At 39.9% G+C, this 27,761-nt stretch overlaps 1 protein-coding gene across 1 annotated transcript; it reads right to left on the bottom strand.

The window, feature by feature from the left end:
- Nucleotides 1-1,409: 1,409 nt before the first annotated feature.
- On the bottom strand, nt 1,410-27,701 carry rsu1 (Ras suppressor protein 1). The gene is made up of 9 exons (XM_020638614.3): nt 27,547-27,701; nt 27,286-27,409; nt 25,088-25,138; nt 20,111-20,231; nt 17,285-17,403; nt 16,635-16,717; nt 15,575-15,689; nt 14,877-15,009; nt 1,410-3,458 (listed from the first exon to the last, which is right to left on the bottom strand). Exons 2-9 carry the CDS (start codon nt 27,392-27,394, stop codon nt 3,356-3,358), a joined length of 834 nt encoding a protein of 277 aa, XP_020494270.1. The 5' UTR covers nt 27,395-27,409; nt 27,547-27,701; the 3' UTR covers nt 1,410-3,355.
- Between the last annotated feature and the right edge of the window lie 60 nt (nt 27,702-27,761).

Here is a 27,761-nt window from a genome sequence, read left to right as displayed (position 1 = left end):
ACACACGCCACCTATAAATCACCTTGTGAAAATCAATGGGCTTTAGTTAGCTTGGGACTCATTGTGTCCTTGCACAGGTGTGAGATGAATTGAGATGAAGCGAGAACAAAACAGGAACAACATCCACCAAAAGAGGAGAAAAAGAGTGCAGCAGTGACTGTGGTAAGGCTGACATGTAGGAAAGAAGTGATAGTTGGTGTAGGTCAGTGACTCTTATTTATTTCAAATTCGTACTAAATAATATTTTCTATTGTGTGAAGACTGAATCAGGTTACCATCAATAGATTCTCTCTCAGATAGATGGAGGCATCAAACTAAGCCTACAGTATTGAATATTATTTTCTTCAAAAATTCAGAAACCTGTAAATCAGCAATTGTTTCATCTCAAAAAGCACATTTGGCAATATAAAATATGTTGGATCTATCGGCATCCTGCTCGCTATGTTACATAAGAGAAACATGCATCTTAAATGATCAATGGAAATTGTTGGAGCAATGAAGTATAAATTCAATGGGCAGCGTTCAGGAGTAACTTTTGGAATTTGAAGCTACAGTACAGCAGTTTTATTTCACTTTGTTTGATCCCTTTCCTGACTGGAACTTCAACTTTCTTGTCTCTGAGGGGGGGAATTTGGTTGATATTGATAGCCATTGAGTTTTTGTAGCTTTTAATAAAAATTGCAAACTTAAAGGTCACACTAATGTGTGCCCCCTTTTCTGTCTCAACCCCCCCCCCCCCCCCCCCCCCCTTATGAAAACAGTCAATTTTCTCCATCTTTTGCCTGCTCCACTGTTTGAATGTGTGCTCAAACAGGCTGTTTGGAGATGTTCCCTTCATGACATCACAAAGGGCAGTAACCCCTCCCCCAGGTGGGTGACACTCCCACAGCTAGGTGTTATTTCTGCCCTCTGAGTCTGCCTTCTCACAGTAAACAATAGGGTATGGAGCATGAAAGCCTGAGCCACCCAAGAAGGGGCATGGTCAGACACAGCTCATTTACATTTAAAGGTACAGACACAGAAACAGCCTGTTCTGAGCAGGGCTGAAATAGAGGGGTTTATAGGCATGATCAAATACAGGATCAGAGTGGATTTAGAACAAGAAACTTCACAGACATGTTTTGGGGTCCTCTGAGACTTATGGTTGAAAAGGAGGATAATATGTGAGCTTTAATAAATTAGTGAAAGTTCACACCACGTTTTACTTTTATTTCCCCACAAGACTAACAGCTGGCCATTTGATGTGGACTTGTTAGTTATAATATTTGATTCTGCTCTTCATAAACTCGAGAAATGAAACTGTTCTTAGTGAGAGAAAATAAGTTAAAGGAGAACACTCCACAAATAATGACAACAGCAAATCATATTCACACCCATACCACTGTAGCACTGACTTAGCTTGCCTTACATCGTGTTGTATATTGAGCTTTATTTCATAATAATGATAAATACAGAGATACTGTGATAAAAACATAATGCATTTAAAAAAGGCCAACATTCATTCACTTTTTTTGAAATGTTATGGACACTTGGTAAAGCTTTGCAAAGTAACTTATTAGGACGACGCAGCATTTAAGGTACAGTGAGGTTCAAACGAAAGCATACAAGTAGAAATGAAAGTGGAATGAACACAATCAATGGAAAGTGTTGGCAACAGAAAAAGCAACTGATTCATTGCTCTAATGCCGAGGTCAGACTACACGATCTTTTTGTCTAGTAAGATGCTCACCGTGTCTGACCCGTTAGTGGCCTACACGGTGGGAAATACTACTAAATTAAAGAAATACTGTGTCTCATTGTTCCATCTCATAGCATCAACTTTATCATTCTTCTTTCGCTTAGCCATTTTGTTTGTTTACGCTCGTAACCACTGCGCGTGAGGTGCGCTCCGTGTTCTCCTTGGACAACATTATTGTCCTGACGGAACACATCGTGGAAAACAGACAGATAAATTAAACGTGCTAGATTCTTTTAGGATGTCAGGATGTGTCCTTTGATGTGGTCTTGATTGCTGATTCAGTATGACACTCTGTAAAACTATCGATTTTTGGATCAGGTCCCGAATCCCTACGTCTGCCGTTTCAGGCTGAACTTTGTAACAGGAAGTCTGACCTCGGCATTAGAGACTTTTGTTATCGTATCTGAAATATTTGCTCAAAGTACTGATTCTTGTTCAGAGCAGAACATCACTGTCCAATCCCACAATCCCATAAATAAACCACTGAAATCCCTCCTGCTAGAGACAGTGTGCCTATGTCTACCTATGGTGTGTCCACAATATCTCACCTTTAAGACTTTATACACGAGATTGTAGAGTGATTAACTTGAGAGAAATAGAACCATTAGGGACTGGTATCTGTTATCGCATCCATTTAAGAGACAAATGTGCGTTTATAATGCTCTTAAAACTTGAAAAATGTATCTACATTTGGCTGCAAATGTATTTAAAAACAAACTATGGCTTTCTTTGGACATTGTATGTAGATGTGTTTGAGCTGCGGGGGGTGGGGGGGGGGATCTGACAGCTGCGTAAAGTGAACAGTCAGGGTTAGTGTTGATGGTGTTTGAGATGCAGAAACAGATCATTTACACACTTACAGTACGGCTCCACTGGTTCTGACTACGGATAGCGTCTCAACACTTTCTATTCTTTTTCTATAGAGACTTGGAGAGGCGGTCGCGCAATGTATTATGGGATCTTTGCGGTGCATTTCGTGAGAGAGTTTTTCTGCATTTGTGACTCATTCCTGTGGTGCCCTATTGCGTAACCTACAGCAAAAATAAAATAAAATAAAATAATATACCAACCGCCATAAAACGGGTACACGCCCATCAAGTGGCGAGTTGAGTGCTCCGGCGCGATCCCTAGCGTCCTCGCCTGAAGCAGTGGAGCCGTACCGTTACTCTCTCACAGCTGCCTCTTTAACATCAGAGTTGTTTCCAGAGAAGGCTGGACACACCCATATGCAACTTCTGTCTTTGGAATCATACGTAACAGTACTTCTTGATGCTGATGGCATCAAAAATTGAAACAAAAAGGAGTATAAGTATAAACTGTCTTTGAAAAATCTCTAAACTGGTTTTTATGTGTTACCAATACTCATCTATACGTCCAAGCAATATAAGTAAGAAGCAACGGCACAAAGGCAGATAAAAATAGCTCTTAAAAAACAAACAACGCATCCATGAGGAGTTCCACCTGGGCAGTGGAATACAGTCCAAACAATGTTTAACATAACACTTTAAAAAAACATCATTGACACATATTGCTGTCATTCATTTTTCCGACCAAAAAGAAAGAAGGCACATGCAGTGAGTCTGACTGAAAGGAGACAATATTCATCTCCGTCTTCTCTTATTTGTTCTTGGCGGCGAGTGGTTTTCGGCTGATCTTCTTCGTCTTGTCGTTGTTCTTCTTCGGGGGTTCTGGGTTGGCCTGCATGTGTCTGCCATAGAGACTGAGAAGAAGAGGGGGGTGGGGAGAGAGAAGGGAGGAGGACTGTGGTTAGTGTCGCAGACTGATATTACATTCTCCCAAATACAGTAGGTGTGTGGGAACAATTAGAAGTAGAATAGGAACACATATCCCTAAAATGTTACTAATGATCTCTTAGCCTGCAGTTTTCATGATACAATGCCATGGAAAGCGCATTACTGGTGGCTTATTAATTCAAAGACTCTCTGCAGGACGACATGTATAATTACAGCACATACATTCAGACCAATTATTATAAAATGTTTTGGAAAAAATTGTTTCTCTGATCAAAAGAATCTTGTAGATTATATAGTCTTATAGATAATCCTGCAGTAAAATGATGAATCAACAAATCAAGAACAGATCACAGTGACTGTGGTTCTTAGTGACCAGCAGTTTAACCTGGATAAATATTCATACAGCATGAGGGGGTATGGTCAACAGTGGACACATAGATGTGTAGTCTGTATCGATGGGGATCCCCTGGGGATCAATAAAGTATTTCTGATTCTGATGTTCAATGTAGTGTCAATTACTGCTCGGCAGTGGACAAGCCACCCCCAACACACACACACACACTCCCCATGCCCCTCTGTCTGTCACTTTTCCTCTCCCACGGGTGTCTCTTGCACGTAAAGAAGAGAAAGAGCTCATTGGAGTGGAAAAGACTTCAGCTCGGTGTCTCTGTCTTTCACCATGCAGCCTGTTACACAGATATTTGTATCTTTGCAGTACCTCCTCTGTGTCCATGCTTTGTCTGGGTTTGAAAAAGGGAAATATTTGAGCATTTAAGACTCATTTTGCTCATCTGTTGCTGTACAAAACTGAAATGTGTACATCTATATCTATCTCTACAGATCGGACATAGATCGGCAGAGATCGGCAAGATATCGGCGATACATCAGTATTGGATTTCTTTTTTTTTAAATCGCTAATATCGGTATTGACCCCAAAAATCCATATCATTGGCCCCTAAAAAAGAGTGTTCTTAATAGAAGTAATATGAGTCTTTAAAACAGCTCCATGAGGTCTTGTGTGTTTGTATTGTTAAAACCCAAACATGCACAATGTTATTTAACCCCGGAAAGTCTGAATAAACTATTCATAAAGTAATATAGTTCAACAATTTTGGAAACTGCAGACTTTTATTACTTTCCTGAGTTATTTTCTTTCTTCAAATAGTTTTAAATTATCCATTCCCTTGATGAGACTTTGCTCCTGGCTGGCGAGGAATTCTGGGGTACATAAATAAACACGACAGGATCTGTATCATAACTGTACCTTATTGGGAAATGATGATCTATAGATACGTTTTAGTAGAGCATTTCTGCTTTATTTATTTCTATAATTGCAAACTAGATTAGCTTTTTAAAAGGTACAATTATCAGGGGGTGCCAGGATTCCGCTTTTAGTTAATTGTCCTTTAAAAAATTAAAGACACATAACGCGTACCTAGCAGTAACACAAACACATTAACACACATACACCAAACACTGTCGGCTCGTGATTGAAGTGTCTAGTATTACTTCTCCTCGCATGCCTCCGTCTCATGTCAACACTTTCAGCTGGGAATTAAATGCTGCCAAAACCCTAATATCTGCTGCCCATCAAAACCACAGCAGCCCTATAGCAGAGACAGACAGAAGTAACAGAGAGATGAGAGGAGAGAGACATGGATACAGCCGGAGGAAACACTGGTGTCATGTAGTCCACTTTCCTCCCTCTTAAATTACTATCATACGCTATGATTTACCTTTTTCCCTCCTACATATTCCTCCTTTTTGGAGATGTATGTAACATTTTTTTTTACAATTTTCAGAGCCCAGCCAACCTCAATGCAGGCCTTACTGTCTGCAGGGATATATGTTTGACGAGCAGAGGGTCAGAGAAAAGGGGGGGGGATCTCCCATTCAGCTGGGATGCTGTCTCCCAGAGGAAACGAACGAGGGCACGGTGCCAGGCAACTCCTGGGAGTAGCAGAGTGTCTCGAAGCAGCAAGGCACAAGTTGGGACAGTTGACAGTTTTAGCCATGCTAGCAGGACGGCTCTAGGGATCACAATGGCTGCCGGCCTGTCAGTCCACCACTAATCATTCCAGAAGGAAATATTACAACAGCTATAAATGGATTGCTAAATGAATACTGGTCAACATTCACAGCACCCATGATTTCCAGTCAGTCACTTAATGAAGTTTATTTGTTGCATGTTTAATTAAATTGGCTATCCACTGAAGACGATACAGCCTGTTGGAGGCGCCGGCCAATATACATTCTGATAAGTGATAAGCGATAAATGATAGCCAGGACTTTCTGTTACTTACACATGAGCTACAAGTTCTTGAGGATATCCAGAAAAGAGGGTGGAAAGCAAACTGGCCAACATACATTCAAACTGTTATCTGGTTGAAGAAGACTAGTAAAGCGCTACATAAGCTCAAGTCCATTTACCATTTTACCATTCAATCATGGAGTTTGTGAGACATGGTTTGGCATAATAGATCACAGAAAGTGATATTGTGTAAATGTTGCAATGACATTAGCCTAAAGTTGCTAGCAACAGATACTAGTTTGTTTAACCCTGTTACCACTAGCATCGCTAGGCTAGCCTCAAACAGAGGCTGACGATAGTGTCAGAGGAGCTGCTGAGAGTTCAGGAGTTTGTGCGTTTTGAGTGCTCATTTCAAGAAAAGCAAGATTGTCTATGAAATCAGTAAATGGACAACGCAGCACACTTGGTGCTGTCATCACAAAATAATGTTGGCAACATTTTTTTTCTTTCCAGCACTGATGGATGAGTCAAGGGAATGAAGGATACGGAGTGAAGGGGAGAAGTGGAGGAGGGAAATTATCTGTCAGTGTGTCATGAAGGAGAATAAATAAATCGATGTGATGAAGGGAGAATAAAACAGACTTATTGATTAAGTGTTACCTGAAAACAATAACAGAAATGTGATGTTTTATTGGCTTTAATCATTTCCTTTGACTTCTAGTATGTGTTGTCTGATGTGATGTTACGTCAAAAAGTCTAAATCCATCTCATGTCCATCTGCCTAAGACTGACATGGAGGAGAGCATAAATGTAATACTGAGAGCATGAGGAGGCCCACTGTGACCTGTTCCAGTACAGAAAAACAAGACCACAGAGAGACTGAACTCAAGGGAGTGTGACGAGAGTTGCCAACTTATGACAAATGATTTTAGATCATAGAAGCCGTATTGTATTCACTGTCATATTCTTACACAAGCCAACACTTGTGGACCCTGTCAGCCTTAGCACAATGTCCACAGCAATCGATGAACATAGCAATGTCCCATGAAGTAGAAAACGTACGTATCAACATTATTTTCTCCTACAGTTAGCTCAAGTTTGTCCAGCGTGCTACAGAGTACAAGCATGTTGAAAAAATAATATACAGCCAGGAAGATCGTTCATGCAGAGACGCATATGCACATCAGCATCAGCTCCTCCTCGCCCATATTTTGGTGCATGGACAAAAGTAAACGCTCTGTCCAAAACGCCCAATAAATCTATATAAAACAGAAAGTAATGATGAATAGATATGTTCTTCATTGAAATTGAATTCAAACCAAGCCATTTGGTTTCCACTGTATGCATAACTTCTATAACTTATACTTTAAGGTGTGAGGGGAAAAGACATGAGGTGGCTGTTGCTCATCCAAGAGCGGTGGATTCAGCGATCCTCCAGACCTCACCTCCAACTGTTTTTAGGCAAGATCCTGGGGCCAAAATGGTAGGGGTACCAAGAGTGTAAGGATTGGTGTATGAATAGGTTCAAGTTTACATTTTTTGAAACAGATGGGGTTAGTTTGTTGGTCCATTTACTAGACTCACTTAAAACTACAATATTCTAATACATTTGTATGTTTTTTGAAAAATCACAGAAATGAGTAGACACATTTTTTGTTCTTGAAGTGATTTCTTTACTCTCCAAAAAATATTGAGATCTGAATCAAGAATCAATAAGAACCTGAATCAATAAGCGGAACTGGATGTGATATCCAACCAGCCATAACTTCTCAAAATACAAGCATGCACATATACCAATGAAAACAGAAACCATTCATTATACTGTATACAACCAATACAGAGCACATAGAGCTGTAGCTCCAGATCAACACAAAGATTTCCCGTTTCTTTTAAGTACGTTTGTGTGTGTGTGTGTGTGTGTGTGTGTGTGTGTGTGTGTGTGTGTGTGTGTGTGTGTGTGTGTGTGTGTGTGTGTGTGTGTATTTCCAGTGATGAACTGTTAGGGCCAATTAAGGGCAGAAGAAGAGAAGCGAATGGATTCAGATTCCTGATGATGTCTTTATGGAGCTCTGCTATTCCATACGGCTTAATTAATCACAGCAAAGTTCTGCGTATGTGTGGTTGCGTGTGTGTGTGTGTGTGTGTGTGTGTTAAGAGAATTGAAAGTTGATTTCTTTACCCATAAGTGTGTGTGTGTTACAAAGCTAAAAATATGTATGTGTGAAGCCGTGTGTGATAAATGTGCGAGGAGGCCAAAGGCCATTGATCTGATGGGGGCCTTCCTCTCACAGCCAACTCATCTTCACAAGAGGTGCCAGGCAATTTAGTAGCTCCCTTTTATAATCGGGGAAACATTCGTGTGAAGGAGAAGAAGTTGGGAAAAGAAGCAATTGAGCTAAGGGAAGAATGGAGCAAGAAAGGGGAGGTAAAGGGAGAAGAGTGGAGAGGAAGGACGAAAGAGGAAGGGGTGTGAAAATATCCTAATTAAGATTCATGACAAACAACTTGATCTTTATGCCAGTGGTGGAAAAGATGGCTGCCCTTATCATTAGTTACTTACATTTCCTGCTGACCCACCAGTCCTCTCAGGAAGGTCTGTGGTGAGGTTACGGCTCTTTGGTTGAGTGTTATTATTATTTTTTAGTTGTGAATTTTAAAAAAAGTTTAAAGTCACTGCTTACCCTCGTGTGATAAACATAATTATTAAAAACTGCTGCAGTCACAATTAGTGAACCGGAATAGATGTTAGTAAAAACGCTGCACAAACACAGAGCAGCAAAAGGACATGTGGTGGCCAGCAGTTTCGGTTAATCATATGACCGTTAAGTGTCAGCATTGGGCATCAGTGAGACCAACTTTTCAGCAGTGTAAGGCAAGTTACACAACACCATTTATTTAATGCATACTATTCACTGCAAAAGTGAGCTTTTAGAGATAGATTCTTGCTCGAGTGAAATACTAAAATATGATCTAAAATATGTGATTTGTAATATTTATCTTAAAAACATTTGAAATATGCATCTATGTATTTTATTTCTGCTGATGAATGTTCCATACATGATGAGTGATTGGCATTTTACCCAAAGAACTGTATTTAGCAGTATAGCAGTGGCACAGGTCTCCACTTAAAGACGTTCTCCTCGATTAGAGAGCTGCATTTCAAAGAATTAACCAGTTAAATCACACACGTCCCAACATTAACTTGAGGGTGAAAGAACAACAGCTCCTCTAGCAGCTAAATGTGTATCTGCCATCCACAGCCTGAGGGACTCACACAGACTGTTGGAGCCCAAATACAGAGGGTATGTGAAAATGGGGGCTAGACATGAGACAAGGTTGAAACACCAGCTCTCCAATTTTAAAAACCTTCTCACTGCGGGCCCCTGGTGCAGCAATCTTTGTTAGGCATTTATGCGTGAATATAATTAGACAGCAGCTGACAGGGAAGGACTGAGTAATGTGTCCAGCACAATTTATCAGGCCTAGTCAAGCAGAAATGGCCCGAAAATGACATTAAATGGGATGAAAGAGGAGTAAAAATGGTAACATGCTGCTGAGGAAGATGGAAACTGCAGAAAGTTACAGGTTTCCTACCTTCTTTGGTGTGCGATGGTAAGACAGCGTAATTGTTCATTATTGACTGCTGTAGAAGCATTTCATTCAAAAGTTGTATCCCAAAAAGCTTTAGGAAGGCCTGTTTTTAATCAGATACTGAAAGTACATGTACAACTACCCCAGATACTGGATACCCCCAAAGGTTTCACCATGACATGTTAACCTGCTCAATCAAAGTAAGCTCAAAGTCTCTTTTTATAAATCTATATATACTGTGTATAGAAAGACAGCATTTATGGCAGGATATCCTATTTCTATCTTTCTTTTTCTCTCATGCACACACAACAAAGATAAAGTTCATCAGTATTTAGATTTTTACAACATATTAAATCTATAGCATTGCTGCTGCAGGTTAGTTAGTCAACAGCTGCAGGTTAGACTGACAGATGCTACCCTGTAATAAAACTCATATTCTTTGAACTCCATCCGTACAGACTCTGTGCTTAGGACTGTTTTAAGTTTACTCCTTTAAAGAGTTAAAGCCTTGCTTAGTTTCTCAACCACAACCAACCCTGGTAATTCTTCAGAACAGTTGTTACAAGCCCTCCACCCAGTCCCTATCTGTCTGTGTGCGGGTGCTGAACAGTATAGTTGACCCGGTCCTCTGACCTCCCATTGGAGGAAGCATACAATTTCTCTACCAAAAGAAAAAGAGGAGAGTTATCATACTATTTCAAATTTCACAATCAAAATCCAGCCAACTAAATTAGAGTGAAACTGGTGGTGTAGACAGACTGTGTGTGAGCGCTTGTGTGTGTGAGCGCTTGTGTGTGTGTGTGTTGACAGGGTTAAAACTTGAAGGACATTTAGTCAGGTGTGATGAAGCTGTGAAGACGCAAGAAGATCTCTTAGGGAAATGTTTAACACCTGTCTAAAGACAGGCTGCTGCCAGGTGTCAGTATGTGTGTGTGTGTGTGTGTGTGTGTGTGTGTGTGTGTGTGTGTGTGTGTGTGTGTGTGTGTGTGTGTGTGTGTGTGTGTGTGTGTGTGTGTGTGTGTGTGTGTGTGTGTGTGTGTGTGTGTGTGTGTGTGTGTGTGTGTGTGGACACTTTGCCACTCACTTACGATCTCACAGTCTGTTCTTACGATGTCTCCCCCATACTGAGGGGTGTCTTCAGTGTGACGGCCATCAAACTAAAGATAGCAGCAATTTGAGTTGTTTAACTTTTCACCTCACTACAATGACGGACAAGTGTGTTGATCATTGTATGAATTTCTTTGTGGGAATAGGTTAACGTGACATTTATGAAGCTCTGGTCTGTCAGAGGACTAGATAAGTGCTATAAGTCATTCCATTTACCATTTACAAAGGGACCAATAAGTTAAGGTGACCAGTTTTATTTTTACCCTGAACTGTTGAAAAGCTGAAATCCTACAAAATAACAGAAACTTGTCTCATCAGTTCCCAAATGTTGTTAAATGAGTTGTTAAACAAACGACATAAAGAGTCCCCCGATGTAAAGTGAACCGTTATTAAAACTCTTTTGTTCCCATGTCGTTCAGAATTCTGAACAATGTTTCGTAAAGATGTGTGGGTTGTGCAACAGCGTCATTGTGTTCCTCTATGTTTTTATATTCTCTTACCTTTGTTCTCTTATCTCTCACGCTGTGTTTTTGCAGATCTGTGCGATATGGGTAATGTGCAATATATGTTGTGCTGTCTTGCATTGGCCTTTCTCTTTACATGTGGATGTGTTTTTCTATTTTTCTTAATTTATTGATTGGAGTGGAGGCAGCTGAATATTTCGGAGCACTGTGAGTCCAAGACAAATTTCCCAAAGGGGACAATAAAGTGTATCGTAACTCAACGTAACAAAGTGATAAATATGATCCTGTCCCAACCTTTTTTGAAAGGTGTTGCCGGCTTCAATTTCAAAATTGGTTTAAATGTTTTTAAAAACACCATATTCTGTTTTCAGTTACATTTTACACAGCATCTGAACTTTTTTAAAATGGGGTTACATTTATATCCTTGTCATTTATTGGACTCCATTCACTATCACTTCCTATACTGAGACTGAAACGTTTAGAACTTAAGATAGTGATAGAAAGAAAGTGAAGAGGTTCCACAAGGTACTGTAGATGAAACACTTCTAATCACCGTATGCATGTACCCTTTAGACAATATAATTAGTAAAGACTCATCAAACTTCTATTGTTAAACAGATTAAACTCAATTATATCTATCATTCGGGTCAGCTGGTTGGTAGACACACTATGAACATTTCATAGTAGGTTGAAAATGCTCTACTTCGTAATGTTAACTGTGAGTATTGGCCAAGGTTTGCCTTGCAGTTATTCTGCTAAAGGCTTAGACTGATGAGAGATTTCACATAGAGCTCTCTTCCTCTTTTACTATTATCATTACCAGCTCTATCAGGAAACGGAAATGTGCCTCTGCATGGTATCTCATCCTCTCCATTTCTCTCTTACCATTTCCCTCTTACCATTTCCCTCTTACCATTTCCCTTTTCTACCCGATCAGTCAAGGCAAATAGCAGTCCATCCAGAGTATGGTCCTGCTCGGGGTTTGAGTTAGGTTATCCTTCCTAATAAGGTAAATAACACTTGACTGGAATTGATAGCTCTCTATAAAAAAATGTTAGAATGAGTATCATATGCTTTGCCATAAATGAAAAGTTCCCTTGATTTGACTGCATTTGGCTGTTTGTGTTAGTGTTTGTGTCTGCCCTTTTGCTATTTTCAAAAGGTGATTTTACATGATGGAGGCAGATGACTGGCGTTGTGTGTGCGCAATGTGTAGGACTGTGTGTGGCTAAGAATTAAGTGTTTTTTATTGGGAAAGACCAGACTTGCAATGGGGCTAGAAGTCGCTTGTGGTGTTTGTCTGCAGGTGTATTGATGAAAGTGATGGATTAATTATGCATGTGTTGCTTTTATGAATGCTGGCTAATCTTGACAGTGACTGATCACTAAGCTAAAGTTGATGTCCATGAGACAGAATCGCTACACTCTCCATCATCTAGACTGACAGACACAGGTGACTGGTCAATTTGATCTTCTTGTCATTAAATATAATGTATAGCTTTTCATCCCAAAATGAAAGCTGGATGTTAATGCTGGCAGGACAGATTCCTATCTTCCAGTGGGTCTAGTGGGACGATTCCAGGGGTCCAGTGGGAAACACATATGAATTTAAAAAATGCCATGCCTGATGACTGATGTGCTACGTCTGTTTAAACTAATGAGATGCAACTGTGCTGCAATGAGCATGTCTTTACATATTCCTTTTTAGTTTGATACCAAATATGTGGAGTGTTTTTTTAAGTAAAGATACCAAAGGCCGCTGCCTGGCTGCAAACAATCTTTCTGAAAAGTTGAAAGATTTTCCACTTGAGCGCTCAGAGCTCTTTTTCTCCGTACGGCCCCCTGCTGCTCCGAACGCTCTCTACTCATGGAAAACAACTGAAAAAGATATGCTGGTGCTCAGAAAAAAAGGCGAGGTGCACACCGCATCTTGCTATTCCATCAAGTATCAAGTCGATGACAAATATTGACTGGTGCACCAACTGTTATTACAAGGAAAGTCCTGGATTACTCCATAAATGATTAACTGTAACAAAAGGTAGTTGCCAAGATACTGTGGTCATAGAAAAAAAAAACCCTCCCAAGAATGACCCTCAAACATGCCTACAAAAACAAAACATTCATTTTAGGCATTCTAAGCACCTTCCATTCAATGTGATGAGTATTTGCAGGTAGTGTCAATGATACTTTTGAAGATTATCTGCATCTCTAAAAGACATGTTTACAGTCTTGTAAGTCATTGGTAACAACATGGATTTACAGAGTTTGGATGAATTCAAAAACAGGCCTAGTACTACTAGTACAGCTCTTTAATAACACCTGTTTAACAATGGTGATTTGAAATATATGCATCCCGATAAAAGACTAACTTGCAAACGAATGCTCATACAAGTAAGAAAACATGATTGGAATGGAATAAGGCTGAGAACTGGTCTTTTTTCGTTTCGCTCATACACAGTCTAACAGTGCAAGGATCAGTTCCAGAGCATGCCTCAGAGCAGCAGTCTGAAGCATCCACACAGAGGATTTGCAGCATCTCCTTCTAACTGAAACAAAGAATTCGTCGCAGCTCTCCGCTACATAGAAGTGCAATCTGTGACGCTTAGCTCCCAACAAGACCAACCATTTCTAGACTCTTGTACACATAAAGTAACATTTGATTAGAAATTGTACACCTCACAAACAAATCACAGTCGGCTGTTTGATAATCACAGGATGTAGATTAATGCTGAGTGTGTGATATTTTTCAGGGCTGAAAACTGCATCTGTTAAATCTGGAGACGTGGTGTTCCTTCTTTGGCTCTCCATATATCTACCAGTACCACTATTTAAACATTTCATAAAATGTAAAAATGCACTCAACACATCTTCAGAATGATCAGCAGGGTTGAAAAATGTTATTTAATGCAGCAGCATGAAGAGTTGGTTGTGAATCTCTCTCTCTCTGTCTCTTACTCTGATTCCTCCTGCTCTCTCTCTCTTTTCGTGTGTGAGGTATTTATCGAGTTATACCTGTGTGTTTTGGTGTTGATTGATGTTGTTGAATGTCAGTGTGATGGCATTCAGAAAAGTTTTCTTTAAATGTGTCTGATATTCTTATAAAGGGACAGGTCATTTGAGGCCAGACACAAAAATAAAAGATTCCTTCAGTCATTCATGCTTCAACTAACACTTCACTACAGATAGGGTATAAAGATAAATAAACAGCTGCGCTAAGACACCACCACAAACTCATTCTGCTTGAAACATGAGGCTAAACTAGCTCATTCAACAATGAATGATTCCATTAGCCAAAAGTGTCGACTTTAAGTTTTGATAACTTCCTGTTGGCCAACCCCTCCCTCTTCTCCAGGACCAACCTCTCCTCACAATATGGTCAATTCTGGCTCCAGAATTCAAACATAGCCACAGCCAAATGTTGAATGCTTCAAATACGCAGTCAAGAATCCACAGGGTAACGACTCACACTGGTTTATAGTCAATGATCATCACTGTTATATATATATATATATATATATATATATATATATATGGGAATTCTATCCGACAATAACTTGTCTTTTAACTCCCTCATATATGGTTCAGAAATCTCTTTTGTCTTTTGTAGTTACTGCTCTATTTGTTTGTCTCTCTGTCTGCATCTTCTTCTATTCCTTAATCACGACACAGCCAGTTGCGTCAGAAGGCTTTTCAGCATGAGTATGTTTCTTTGGTACTCTTATCAAATGCATGCTCATTATGGATGCATATATGGTCTCTGTAAAAAAATATAGAAAAGATGATAGCCTAGACCTGGTCATTTTGTAACGTGTCCCGAGATAAAAAAAAACAAACTAGTTAGTCCATGCTTGATTGGTGTAGAATGCAGATTTACTGCTGGTGTAGGAAGGATGGTTTGTGTGTGTGTGTGTGTGTGTGTGTGTGTGTGTGTGTGTGTGTGTGTGTGTTTGTGAGTGTGTGTCATTACTTACTACTTATAAGTCTCAGAGCGAACATACTCAAAAACGTGGGAGACACCCAACTGGAACTGGTCCGCTATGGGAGTGACCCAAGGATTATTCTCAGCTTTAAACACCTGTTTAGGACCAGTCAGATCCAAATTACCTGCAGACAAGACAGAGACCCAAGCACAGCATTGGAACCATATCACCTTTTGATGGGTGAAATACAAGAACATTAATTATCCAGGAGTTATAATGAGGGCCCAGGGAACAAGCAGGGTGTGAAACCTCTTAAAGTGGTAAAGCAGGTGAGGGAGGAGCTGGGATTGAATGTGTCTTTGTTTTCTGTCCATTGCATTAAGCTGTAGAATAATATCAGTAGATGAGCAAAGGGAGAGCCCTCTGTCATCCAGGCCCTGGCCCATCAACCACACCATCCAGCTACACAAAAGCATCAATATTTGACATACTGAGTGGTATGTTTTGAAGCTTTTTTTTCACCCCGTTTTTGTGTTAAAAGCAGAGATGTTGTTAACATCCCTAAAACACCAAATCTTTCTTTTTGAATGTGGACCAAAGGAAGAATATCTGAGCTCTCAGGTACAGCTAATGGGGATCCTAACAAATAACCAAATAGCATTGCCTTAGGCCACCATGTGTAAGAGTTTACATGTGTGTATGTGTGATGTAGCATATATATAATATGCCTCTGTATGTGTGCTCAGTACCAAGTTCAGGTGGCAGGACGGTCAGCCTGTTGCCCTGGATGTGAAGCTCCTTGAGTTGAGCCAAATCCCCTATCTCCTTGGGCAATGAGATCAGATCGTTATCCCTCAGACTCAGCTGGACGAGAGAAACAGAAGAACTTAGTCAAACTGAATATCTGACATATTAAACATTCAGAAAAATGTGATTCTCTAGGACTTGATAAACATCAGTCGGCTGTTTCCTCTGGTATCTTCTGCATTTGATAATCCACAATTACTTATTGAATAAAACTTCCTTTTGAAAATGGTTCTTTGGAGAAACAATGTTCTGTTTCTTAAATGTTTTTATGATTTGAGCATCAAAGGCCTTTGCACACCGAGTTCAGATGCGTTTTTTTAGATCTGCAATCGAATACAAAATGTTCCACACGGACACCTTGCACACCGAGTCTGCTGCGTTTATTTTTCAATTCATTGATAAAATGCATGCATCAATGCATTAAGAGACTGAACGCCTCGTACTCATCATGCGGTGAAGTTGATTTTGTGGTTCCTTCACTAAATGTAAAAATACGTTGTCAGTCTGCTCCTGAAAATAAGACAAGAGTGAGGAGAGTTTCACCTGTCGAGATGTTTCTGTTGATAAGGATAAGCAGAATTATCTCGATCGCTTCCTGGTGTATTTCAGGACGTCAGCGGTCCAGTTTGATACGCTGCGCTCTATACTGGAACCACACATTAAAAAGAAGACCACCAATTTCTGCAAAGTAATCGATCCTAAACAGCAGCTGGCAGTATAGTTTCAGAGTCTGTGCGCAGACATGATTTTTTAACGTCTCCATGTGCGATGGCCTTAAGGTTGAATTCCAATTCAATGCTGCTAAAGATTGTTTATAACATATATGTAGTGACTTGCATTTTTGTTTTGTTGTACCATCTCTTGTTCAATGTTTAGAATCACTATATATTTGATTTGTTTAAGTATGTTTCCCTTCATTGTTAATCTACTAACCCCACGACCTCTAGCCCTGTGACTCCATCATGGCGGGCTCATTGTGTCTGTTGTCTGACATTAACTTACTATTTGCAACTTTGTCAGCTTTGAGATGTCTGCAGGCAGGAGCTCGAAGTCGTTGTCACTCAGATAAAGAGCGCGAAGAGTGGCTGAAAAACAAACTCTGTTAGTCGAGTTGAGGTTGATAAATAATACTGATTCATCCTCGCACACACTGCTTGACGCAGAAAATGAAAAAAAGAGAGGCTAACAATGCTGTCTCGCCATTTTTACAACATTTAGAAAAAAATCAGCTTTTTCTATGAAGATAGAACAGAAGTTTGGAGCACACTTGTGATCAAGTCTTTGTTCAAGTTCATGTCTGTGAAGGTCACAAGAGTTTATTCCAGTGAAAATATGGATTAAAAACAGTTTTCATTTCTGTAGAATCAACAATATCTGTGGAAGTTCTTCCAGGTCAATCTTTGTTTTTAAAATCTTTATGGCATTAGCATGTTTATGATCCACAGAGGTTTACATTTCTAGCTCCGCCCACCAGTCAGTTAAGAACTGAAGAAGCCTTTTGGGGGAGGAGAGGGGAAACAGTCCAGTTGTCTTAGGATCAACCTTTGAATTTACAATGACCTGGAACACTGAGAACCTACACAGACCTGTTTGTCCTTTACCCTATGAGGAACAAACACATAGCACTGTGTATGTGTGTGTGTGTGTCTTACTCAGGTAGAAGAAATTTCCAGACAGAGAGTTGTGGTTCAGGTTGTTGTAGGTAAGGTCCAAAACTTCCAGAGCTGGCAATGAACCGAATCCTCTCGGAAGGCCGTTCAGACGATTCATTCTGTTCTCACAAAGACACAAATCCAAAAGACTAGTTTCAAACAAAAACCCATAATTATGAAAATAACATATTCTTATTCTACGTCATTATATAGTTTGACAAAATGTTCTTGATCAGAACACATACCTGGTTTAAGAGTTGCCTTCCAATTAAAGGAACAATCATTCATCCATTTAAGATTATTGGACAAGAGCCGATCATATCAGGTAGAGAGTCAGGGCTTTCAGCCGACTGCTCATCATTCATTACAGCCTATATTATATTATATTATAAGATATCCGTCTGTGTCAACCTGCTCAGCTGAGAGGAGATATCAGTGTCGATAAATATGAGCAAAATAAACGAGGAGAAGAATAATTACTTCTTTTTATTTTAAAGGTTTACTTTTTATGCCGCCATTTGGAGACAGGATCGGATAGAGTCAGAGATCAGAGAGAGAGAGAGAGAGAGAGAGAGAGAGAGAGAGAGAGAGAGAGAGAGAGAGAGAGAGAGAGAGAGAGAGAGAGAGAGAGAGAGAGAGAGAGAGAGTGAGGAATGAAATGCGGGAAAGCAGCCACACAGGTCGGATTTGAACCCAGGCCGACCGCCTGGAGGATTACAGCCTCCGTACATGGGGCGCATGCACCAAACACTAGGCTACTGGCGCCCCAAAAGAAACACATGAAAAAAAAAAAAAGGCGACAGAAGCCTGATCTGCATCTCCAAACTATCCCAAATTGAATAGGGACAACATTTTTGAATCCCATCAGGTGGTGTGCAGCAGGAGATGGTGGCGGTGGCACTTGTGGTCATTACGACGCATTTCTCAGTATTTTGTACTTGTATATTGTTTGCACCAGTACATAAGACCCTGCTCTATTTTCAGATGAGAATACAGATATTAAAAGTTCAGTTTATGCAACAAACATTACGGTTAACGTGTCAAACACAAGTGACTTTTTTTTTTTTTTTTTTTTGGGATAAATAAATTGTGTTCATGTTGATATCCCTATTGTTAAATGGTTATGCTGTTTGTTGACTACTTGTCCCTGTGGTCTTACTCTCACTGAAGTCAGCAACCAACCAGGAAGAAAGCAGCTTCGATCGCCCACACGGACAGATTAGCAGACAGGAAGGATGACATGCACATATATGCCTGTCTGTGTTTGTGCACGACTGACAGGTCATAGGGACAACTATTCTATTCAAATTCAATTAAGTGTGTTTGACAAATGAGATTAAATTATTACAAGGTTCGAACACAGATGCACGAACACTCACACATACACACACACACACACACACACACACACACACACACGCACATCTACACACAGCCAACACAAAAATAAACAGACAGTGAAAAGTGAATGCACAACCTGAATATCAGTCGGAGGCTTACACTATCCAGATGATGTTTGTTTGTGGATCAATACACAACAAAAGCTCCCTTCCTAATCCCTCTGTCACTGAGACCCTGCCAGTGTCAGCCTGCACCGGTATGAAAACACACACATGGGAACCAACGGGTGGGGAACTAAACCTTCCTAAACTTCCTCTGCATAGGTTACATACAGGCACAAACATACTTGGTTCATTACAGCGAAAAGATTTCAGTTTGAATTCTCAAACACACAAATATCCATGTTCCCTCTAAGGGTCAGTTTACATGCATGGATTTGTAATCAAGCATCATAAAGCACAAGGGGCGAACAAAATGTCCTTTATCCAAGATGATTGCCTCCATTGTGGTGTTAGCATGCTAATGTTAGCACACTTTAGTTATCTCATAGCGTCATATTGCACATAAATTGACACTGAATGATCGTGATCTAAAGACCCTTATGTGACATCCAGTTAGTATGTTATTCTTCTTTTCTCTAGTCCTAGACTAAAACAGCTTTATACTTAAGGTCGTCCCTTCCATGTAAACACAATGTTAACACGGCATTGTACAGTCTTCCTTTAATTGTATATATTTATATTTTTTCACTTTTATTTTAATGTATTGCTTGTTTGTCAGAGTTTTCAGAAAGAGAAAATGTTAATGGGGACATAATATGGAAAATCCACTTGTACAGTGTTTGTGAACATGTATTTGGGTAACCTGAGAGTCTACCGACCCACAAAATGTGAAATAAATCCATCCAGTGCTTTGTTTGTGGTCTGCATTAGTCTTACAACACAGAGAAAAATGCTCTGTTTCAAATTTCTTCCATTTGTGATGTCACAAGTGGGATTCTGGTATAAAAAAATCCCCTCCCGTCCTTTGGTATCTCCACCCATGGACTCCAACCCCAGCCTAGAACAAAACTTTTGCACAGGTCCGCCATTTTTATTCTCTCTACAGACAAGTGATGTCTATCAGGAAAACTCAGGGGGGCTCATTGGGTTTAAAGAGACACACACACCAAAACGGAGCGTTCTAAGAGAGCTGGTTTATACAAGGTCACAAACCTCCTCTGGTGCTTGATTCATGTTATATTTTGAGCAAAGCACAGCACAGATGTTTCATTTAAACCACAGGGGACTGTTTTAAAAAGGTGGAAAAGGGGAACAATATGTCCTCTTTAAGAGTGTTTAAAATGGATTAATTAGTAATCCTGTTTAATAATCGTGAACACATCCTTTAGCTCTACAACAACACAGTTTTTCTTCTCTTGGAGGATTACTACTTTGACTTAAGTTAAAGATTTGAGTTTTTCTTCCACTGCTGGGCGGCACATACCCGAGGTTGAGGTGTTTCAGCTTCTGGAGGCTGCTTATCTGAGTAGGCAGCTCTTCAATCTGGTTGTTGAACATGTTTAGAACCTCCAGGTTCTTCAGCTCAGATATATTAGGAGGTACCACTGGAAGAAGACACAAGAAGAAAGAAATGACAGGCACATTAAACGCAAGCAACAACTTTTCCAAGATGTGCATAGTTTAAAAAATAAAAAATCTCTCTGCTTAGCAGCAGCCCTGATTCCTGACAGCCATCATTATACTGTAAGCTGCAGGGCACTGACACACCTCATGTAACATTAGCTGCTCTGTCGTCCCTCACTCTACATGAATCTACAACCTTAACATGCGAGGAGAAACATATTGTGTTTTCGTTCTTCATCTGGGTCTTCAGTTTAATTCCCCCGTGGTCTGTGGCCACAGAGGCGGACACAGATCAATGAGCTGATAACAAAGAGCAGGACATTTATCAGATTATCAAGAAGATCAATGGAGAAAGAAAGAGATTAAAGCAATGAAAAGAAGAGGAGAAGAGTAAACCAACCGTGCCCTGACCTGAATGCTGCAAGGAGAATCAGTGTTGGAGAGGTGAGGTGTTAGCATACTGATACATCAGTCGGACCTGAATGTTTGTGTATGTGTGTGTGTGTGTGTGTGTGTGTGTGTGTGTGTGTGTGTGTGGAGGATTACTCTTTTAACCTACTATTTAAGATAAACTTTCATATAGTATGAATTATTAAACTAATAGATAATGAAACAGAACAGAAACTGTACTCAGATGAGAAGTGCCACTAAACTGTTAAATATAACAACTATAAGTCAAGTAAGGTAGCCACCAGTAGCTGTACCATCAGTTGGGAGTTTGGTTAGTAAAGTTCATCTGTTGGTTTGGTTTATGCACAGTGACTGTGAGAGACATCTCAAAAGAACTTTCTAACATAATTCAGAAAAACAAGATGACGTTTTTTAGGGTTCCAGTCCCTTAGGGATAGAACCCCTTTTGTTTTTAATGGGAATTTAAAAACTCAAGGATTTGAGCCTCCAAACTTCTTTTCTACTCACATTATCTTTGAATCTGTTGCTCCATTTGACATGTCACCCATTTGCCAGTTAAGGTCACATTAGGGATTTTGAAGCTCTGCAAAAGCATCAGGGAGCGATCCTGTCCTCGTCCCAGGTTTCAGTCTGTGTCACAGCAAAAGGCTTTGTGCTATTTGCATACGACTCAGCTTATGGATTTGGTTAATTGTGTTGTCTTTGCTTGTGTGTTCTGGTGTTAAGCGTCCTTGGGTCCCTTCAAAGCTTTAGTCATTTATTATTACTTGTGAAGTTTTCCTCAATTTAAAAATGTAGTGGTCACTAGGCCTGGGAATTTCCCATAAACTCAGGATATGATACACATCACGATTAAGAGGCCACTATGCGATTTGTATCGCCTAAAGATCACTTCAAGCCTGATTGGGGTAGAATTAAACTGCTTGGCACTTTATGCTGCGGGGACGCATTTCTTCAAGAATAGTGTATGTATAGTTGGATACACTTGAAGAACCGTACACAGAGGAAGGCCTGACCCCCTGCTACACACACCTATCTTTATAGGTTTAAATATCCAATTTAATAATATCATGGTGTCATAATACTTACTCAAAGTGAATTAATGACAGTATATTTATTATAACAGTGTTATGTCTAAAGCTGCTTTACACAAAAAGGCAAAATATAAAAGGTTTATTTTTTAATGATATTGAAAAAGAGACGAAGTTTATGGCCTGATTTCCCTGTTGATACACACAGTCCCTCCAGTGTCTTTCCCAATCCAGTCATTTTACCCCTTGATGACTGAGGGCTGTTTTTACATATTCATCTTTACGTAATGGATTATGTAAACTAAACAGCGCCATTCCACATTTTAAGTCAATAAAATTTGTCAGAAGTTGAGTGATCTATAAAAAAATAAATAAAGCAATATTAGGTGTTTGATAGGATCAGACCAAAGCTCTTCTGCAAGATGTGCAGAGTTTTTTAAGATAGAAAAGCACCAGTAGATAAAAAAAATCTGCATACTAGATTGTCAAAATGATAACCCATGTCAACTATAACATGTTAAAATGTTGTGTGTGTGTTTAAAATATTTTCTTGTTTCACCCACATACAGTAGGACAGTGACAGCCAGTGTCACCGGAGCCTAAGTGTTACATCTGACAAAGCTCATCCTATCAGAATGCTTTGTCTGTTCTTAAACTGGGCTCAGTAGAGTGTAGTGTTAACACCAGGTTTGATGTTACAGAGTAAGCACATAAAGGGACACTGCAGCACTTGGCGGGGTCACATGACCAGTGCTTACAGTAAAACAGACAACAGATAGATGGTCTAGTGTGTCTAAAAGGTTCAGTAAAGAAACGGCTGGTTTTAAGGTCCCACTGGTTCAGTAAGTTCAGAAATCTATTTCATTTAGCTGCTCCCCCCCCCTCCCCCGCTCTCTGTGGGCCAACTGACCAGGGCTTAATCAATAAACCAGCACAACATCCAATCTAGGTGGACAACCTACAGTGTTTATATGGTCCTCCATACAATATGAAATTGATTTCCAGATTTGCTCCTCTTCCTTTTGTTTGTTATAGTTTGTGAGTGTGAGCTGATTACCGGTTGTTGAGATCTCAAGAAGAAAAGCTCATAGCTCTGAGTCATTCAAGATTTCAGATTTGTATTTAATTTTTTTTTTGTTTGATCGATGATTGAAATAAAAGTACAAATAAACAAATAAATACATAAATAGAGCCAGAGACATAACAGGTGACTTTTGGTTTTGATGTGTCATTTGAGTCATGAGCGCATTAGAGGCATGTTAGCACATGGGAAACACCAAAGCAAGCTCTCTCTATAAACCTCTAATGGAAGACCTGTCTCTCTGACTCCAGAACACCGCCATATTCAGCAGCATTACCCCCGTCCTGCCTGACACACTGTGCAGCTGTATTCTTCACCATATGATATTGGACAAGATGGTGAACAATAAGAGATGTTTTAAAAATAAATAAATAAATAAATAAAAATGAAAAAAACACGCACACACAGTGGTACTTCCTGCTGCTTCCACAGGCGGCTGACAAGGTGGGACAGTTGGGAGTTATTTTCCACGGCTGAAGTTAAAGAGCATATATTTGCCAGTGCCTGCAGGAGGGTAACTATGCCAATTATGTTATCAACATTTTGTCTGACAGGCTAAAAATAATCTGGTTAGAGTGTGATATCTTCTCATCTCAAGCAAAAGATTAGAAAGCACAGGAGAAGGTGAACATGTCACTGAATGAGACAAACACGGATTTAAAAAGGTACGCCTCAAAATGTTTCTTCATTTGATGAAGTAAAATGTAAAAATCAAATGTCCACCTCAACATCTTGCTATATATTTCAGTATTTGGGTTAAATTTGTCCTTAACTGGAGGTTTTTAGTACCCATACCAAGAGAGATTATCTCATTAAAAACAAAAATCCTGTTTACTGTAATGTCAGAAATAACTTGCAGCAACTGAGAATACATTTTTTTAAATGATTAAGCTTGAGTCTCTTAACAGGAGGACCGCCAGTTCAAGGCAGGATGCTTTCGTCCCTGCATGTGTGGAACCCACAGAGGCAGAATGGTGGGGCGAAGTCATTCTGCCCCCGAGCCGCCATCGAAGATAGAAACAGAGGTTCAATGGGGGGAAGACAGTGATGGCAGGGCGGATCAGTGTGTGTGTGTGTGTGTGTGTGTGTGTGTGTGTGTGTGTGTGTGTGTGTGTGTGTGTGTGTGTGTGTGTGTGTGTGTGTGTGTGTGTGTGTGTGTGTGTGTGTGTGTGTGTGTGTGTGTGTGGCGGCACTTGGAGTCCAAGACAAATTTCCCTAAGGGGACAATAAAGTGTATCTCGTGTGTGTGTGTGTGTGTGTGTGCTGTTAGCAATCTGTAAAGGGCTATTGTCTACATTCAGGAAAGATAGAAAGATGGACTCTGTGAAGGAAGTCTTGGTATAAAGTGGAGGAAAACTGTTTTCTCTCTGTTGTAAGCCGGTATGAGTATAGAGTCCATTGTTGTTTTCTTTGTAACTTATCGTGGACTCTGCTCTGCCGCAAAATAAGAGAATGCAGGAACGCCAAAATAACTGAGAGCTAAAATGAAACGTACTGTAAATAAATATTTACTGTTTTTGAGTACAGTTTCATGATAACGTGTTTTTATAATTAGAATTCAACCTGACAGGACAGAATATTAAGCATATAAAACCAAAGCTTTATTTTGGCATTCTTGTTTAAATGTATTTTTATTACAAGTCAGATGAGAGTAGTGGGAATGAGTTGATGGGTAAATAGTGACCTCTGCTGGTAGAAACCATAACTACATCACTTAATTCAATAAGGCTGTTACTGAACAGGAGCTGCTGCTATGAACAACACTGACAGACTTTGACATTAAAAAGAGTGTAATTAGACTTTTTAAACCCAGCGGTGTAATGTAGAGAATGTACTCAAGTACTATATTAAAGACATTTAAGATACTTTCAGGGAATCTTTTCTCAGCATGCCATTTTCTACATGTACTCTGTCTGTACACATCAGGGGAGAGGGAATCACTATAAAATGTTACAGATAAATGTGATAATAAACTTTTACAGTGTCCAGTCTTTAACATGTTTGAGATAGACTTAGCTTGGGCAGTTTTGTTTTTTAATACTCTATACATTCCTTTGACACGGTTTTGTCAGACATTCAGGACTGATTCTTTTCCCTTTCTGAAACATTTTCTCACAACGATTATTTCTTAATGAGCGCATGTTGCTGATAATGACATCATCTCGCCAGATATTTATCAAACAGACCCAAGACAATGTTTACTTTTTATCATGTGACACAGTGAGTGTCTAACGTGATAGACCCATTGCACCGTTGTCTGACAGGTCATGTTTGTGTCAGCGAGAGAGCAGAAGGAATGAAGGGAGCAGCTTACCTGTGAGCTTGTTGTGGCTGAGGACCAGCTGAGTGATGTTCGATAGAGTGACTGAAACGACATGGAACATCAAGTCAACACAACATCGCAACCGACTCTGCAGGTTGTTTACTCATGCAACTCACTGGTGACCACAGTATACAGTGATGTACTTGCGGGAAGATTTTTATTTGTTAAAGATTATGAAACATGTTTTAAAATGTTTTTTTGGGGCTATCAGGTTAGTCCAGTCAAATGTAACTAAGTCAACGGATGGGAATGACACTGCCACTTCAGAGACCCACACTTGAAATATAACCAGGCTCAAATGAGGATTGTGAAGATCATTGTATTGTGCTGTACTATACTGTGTTTCGTCATTGTACATCAATTTCATCTCAATTCCTAATAAATTGAGATGTTGTACAAAATGTAAATAAACACAGAATGTGATGATTTGCAAATCACTGAAACTCCATATTCACTGTAAACAACACAAAGACAGCTCAGGTCTGCAGTGTGTGCAAAACGCTGCAGCCAGATTTTCAACAGGTACACGTAAACGGGAGCACATCACCCGTGTACTCGCCTCCCTGTTGATTTTAGAATCCATTTTAAAATGCTATAACTTAACTTTAAGTGACAGCATGGTTTAGCCCCCTCTTATTTATCAGAATTTTTAATCCGTTACAAGTCAACAGGATCACTCAGGTCCTCTGAGCAGTCTGTCTGTGTCCCCTCATCAGAGGCACCAACTCATTAAATTCATTCAGAGCACAACTCAAAACCCACCTTTTCCCCCTGGCCTTGACATAAGTTAAAACAAATCCAATGTATATATATTTGTCACATCCTTCTTTGTTGTTGTGTTTACGCCTCGTCTGTAAAGCAGAGCCGAGGCTGTTTTAAACACGCTATACAAATAAACTTGACTTAACAAGTCAAATGCTGAAACTGAAAAATGTCTTTGTTTTTGAAAAATGATAAGCCCATTTTAAATGTGATGTCAACAACATGTTGGAAAAAAAAGTTGGGACATTGGCGACAAAAGACGGGTAAAAGACTGGACACAGGTTAATAACATGATTGGGTCTAAAAAGAGTATCACAGACAGGCTGAGTCTTTCTGAAGTAAAGGGGACAAGGCCTGAAACTAACACTGGGTGGCCGTAATCTTCAAGTCCCCTGACGAGTGCTGCTGCTCTCTTGCTCAGGTCACCCTAGTGAAAGAGATCTTGATCTCAATGAGTTAAATAAATGATAAAAACAGGCATGATTCTGTAGTGGACATCTCTACATTCACAAAATGCTCGCTGAACTTCTACAACGCAAAGAGGAAACCATTTAAAGACCAGATCCAGAAGTTCTGCCGCCTTATCTTAATACAGGCTCATTTGAAACGGACTGAGGCGAAGTGTAAAACTGCCTCGAGGTCTTACGGGTCAAAATTTGACTTTCTGTTTGGAAATCCTGGACGCCCAATTCTCTGTGCCAACATTGAGCGGGACCATCCAGCATGTTATCAGTGCAGCATCAGTGATTGTTACTGCACATGGCATGGGTAACCTGCACCTTTTGTGAAATATTGTAACATCATGGATGTACTACGTCCAAATGGTTGTGACACAATGACGCAAATGAGACCCTAAAGTGACCTACATTACAGAAGAGTGGCAAAACAGACCACTTAAAAAGTTACAGAAACTGCTCTCCTCGGTTCACAAAATGCTAACCAAATGTTGAAGAAAAGGTGATGCAACAGGGTGGTAAAAATGACTCTGTCCCAACTTTTTATTTGTATGTTTCTGACATCAAATTCAGCATACAGTTTTCCAAACAGAATGTAATTTTATATTTTCTGTTACATTCCCGCTTAGCTTTGGGGTTTCATCATTTTGCAAGTGATTACAATCTGTTTTTCTTTACATTGTAAATGTTTTTTTTAGGGGAATGGGGTTGTACACTTGGAGCAAGCAGCATTTATCATACAACATGTAGCAGGATCCACAGAGCACACAGCCATCACATTAAACCACTACATTAACTGCATGCATGTGCTGCAACTTCAAAGCAGTCCAGCAGCACAGTCTCTGTCCTCCACTTGTTTTTCTACGTCACGTCAAGTGAGCTGCAGTGACGTCATCAGCACAAACACGTAGCCTGCAGTCACATAGTTTGTGTCGTTTACTTACACACTGAATGTACTTTTATGTAACTTACAGAGTCCTGGGACGTCCATCATGTTGGAAATGCCTCTGTCGCACATCTCCACCTCTGGGATGTTCTTGTCCCGACTCTCCTCCACTATCTTCTTCAAGGACTTGGACATTTTTCTCCGACAACACTGATCCAAAACAGTAAAACGTTTAGTTAGGAAAGTCGTCTTCAAACGAAAACGTGGAATGACAACCACAACCACAACTAGCATGTAAAAGCAGCTGTGTTAAACCAAGAGACATTAATAAAACTGCTTAAACGTACCGTTTACCGAAGATATATGGAAACCAACTAAATGTAAAGCTTCTGATTCCTTGTAGATACTTCGCTTCAAGCTCACACCCTACCGGAAGTTTATGCGAGAGCCACCACGCCATAATAGGATACTTCCTGTTCCTCACGTATGTACCATAGACTGTATGTACCGCAAACTGAAGCCAGCAGGCCTAAAACTGAACCAGCAGCTGATAAAACATGAG

This window comes from Labrus bergylta, chromosome 20 (assembly GCF_963930695.1).
Source record: "Labrus bergylta chromosome 20, fLabBer1.1, whole genome shotgun sequence".
In the NCBI taxonomy this organism is placed as follows: domain Eukaryota; kingdom Metazoa; phylum Chordata; class Actinopteri; order Labriformes; family Labridae; genus Labrus; species Labrus bergylta.
This window is presented reverse-complemented; position numbering and strand designations above follow the sequence as displayed.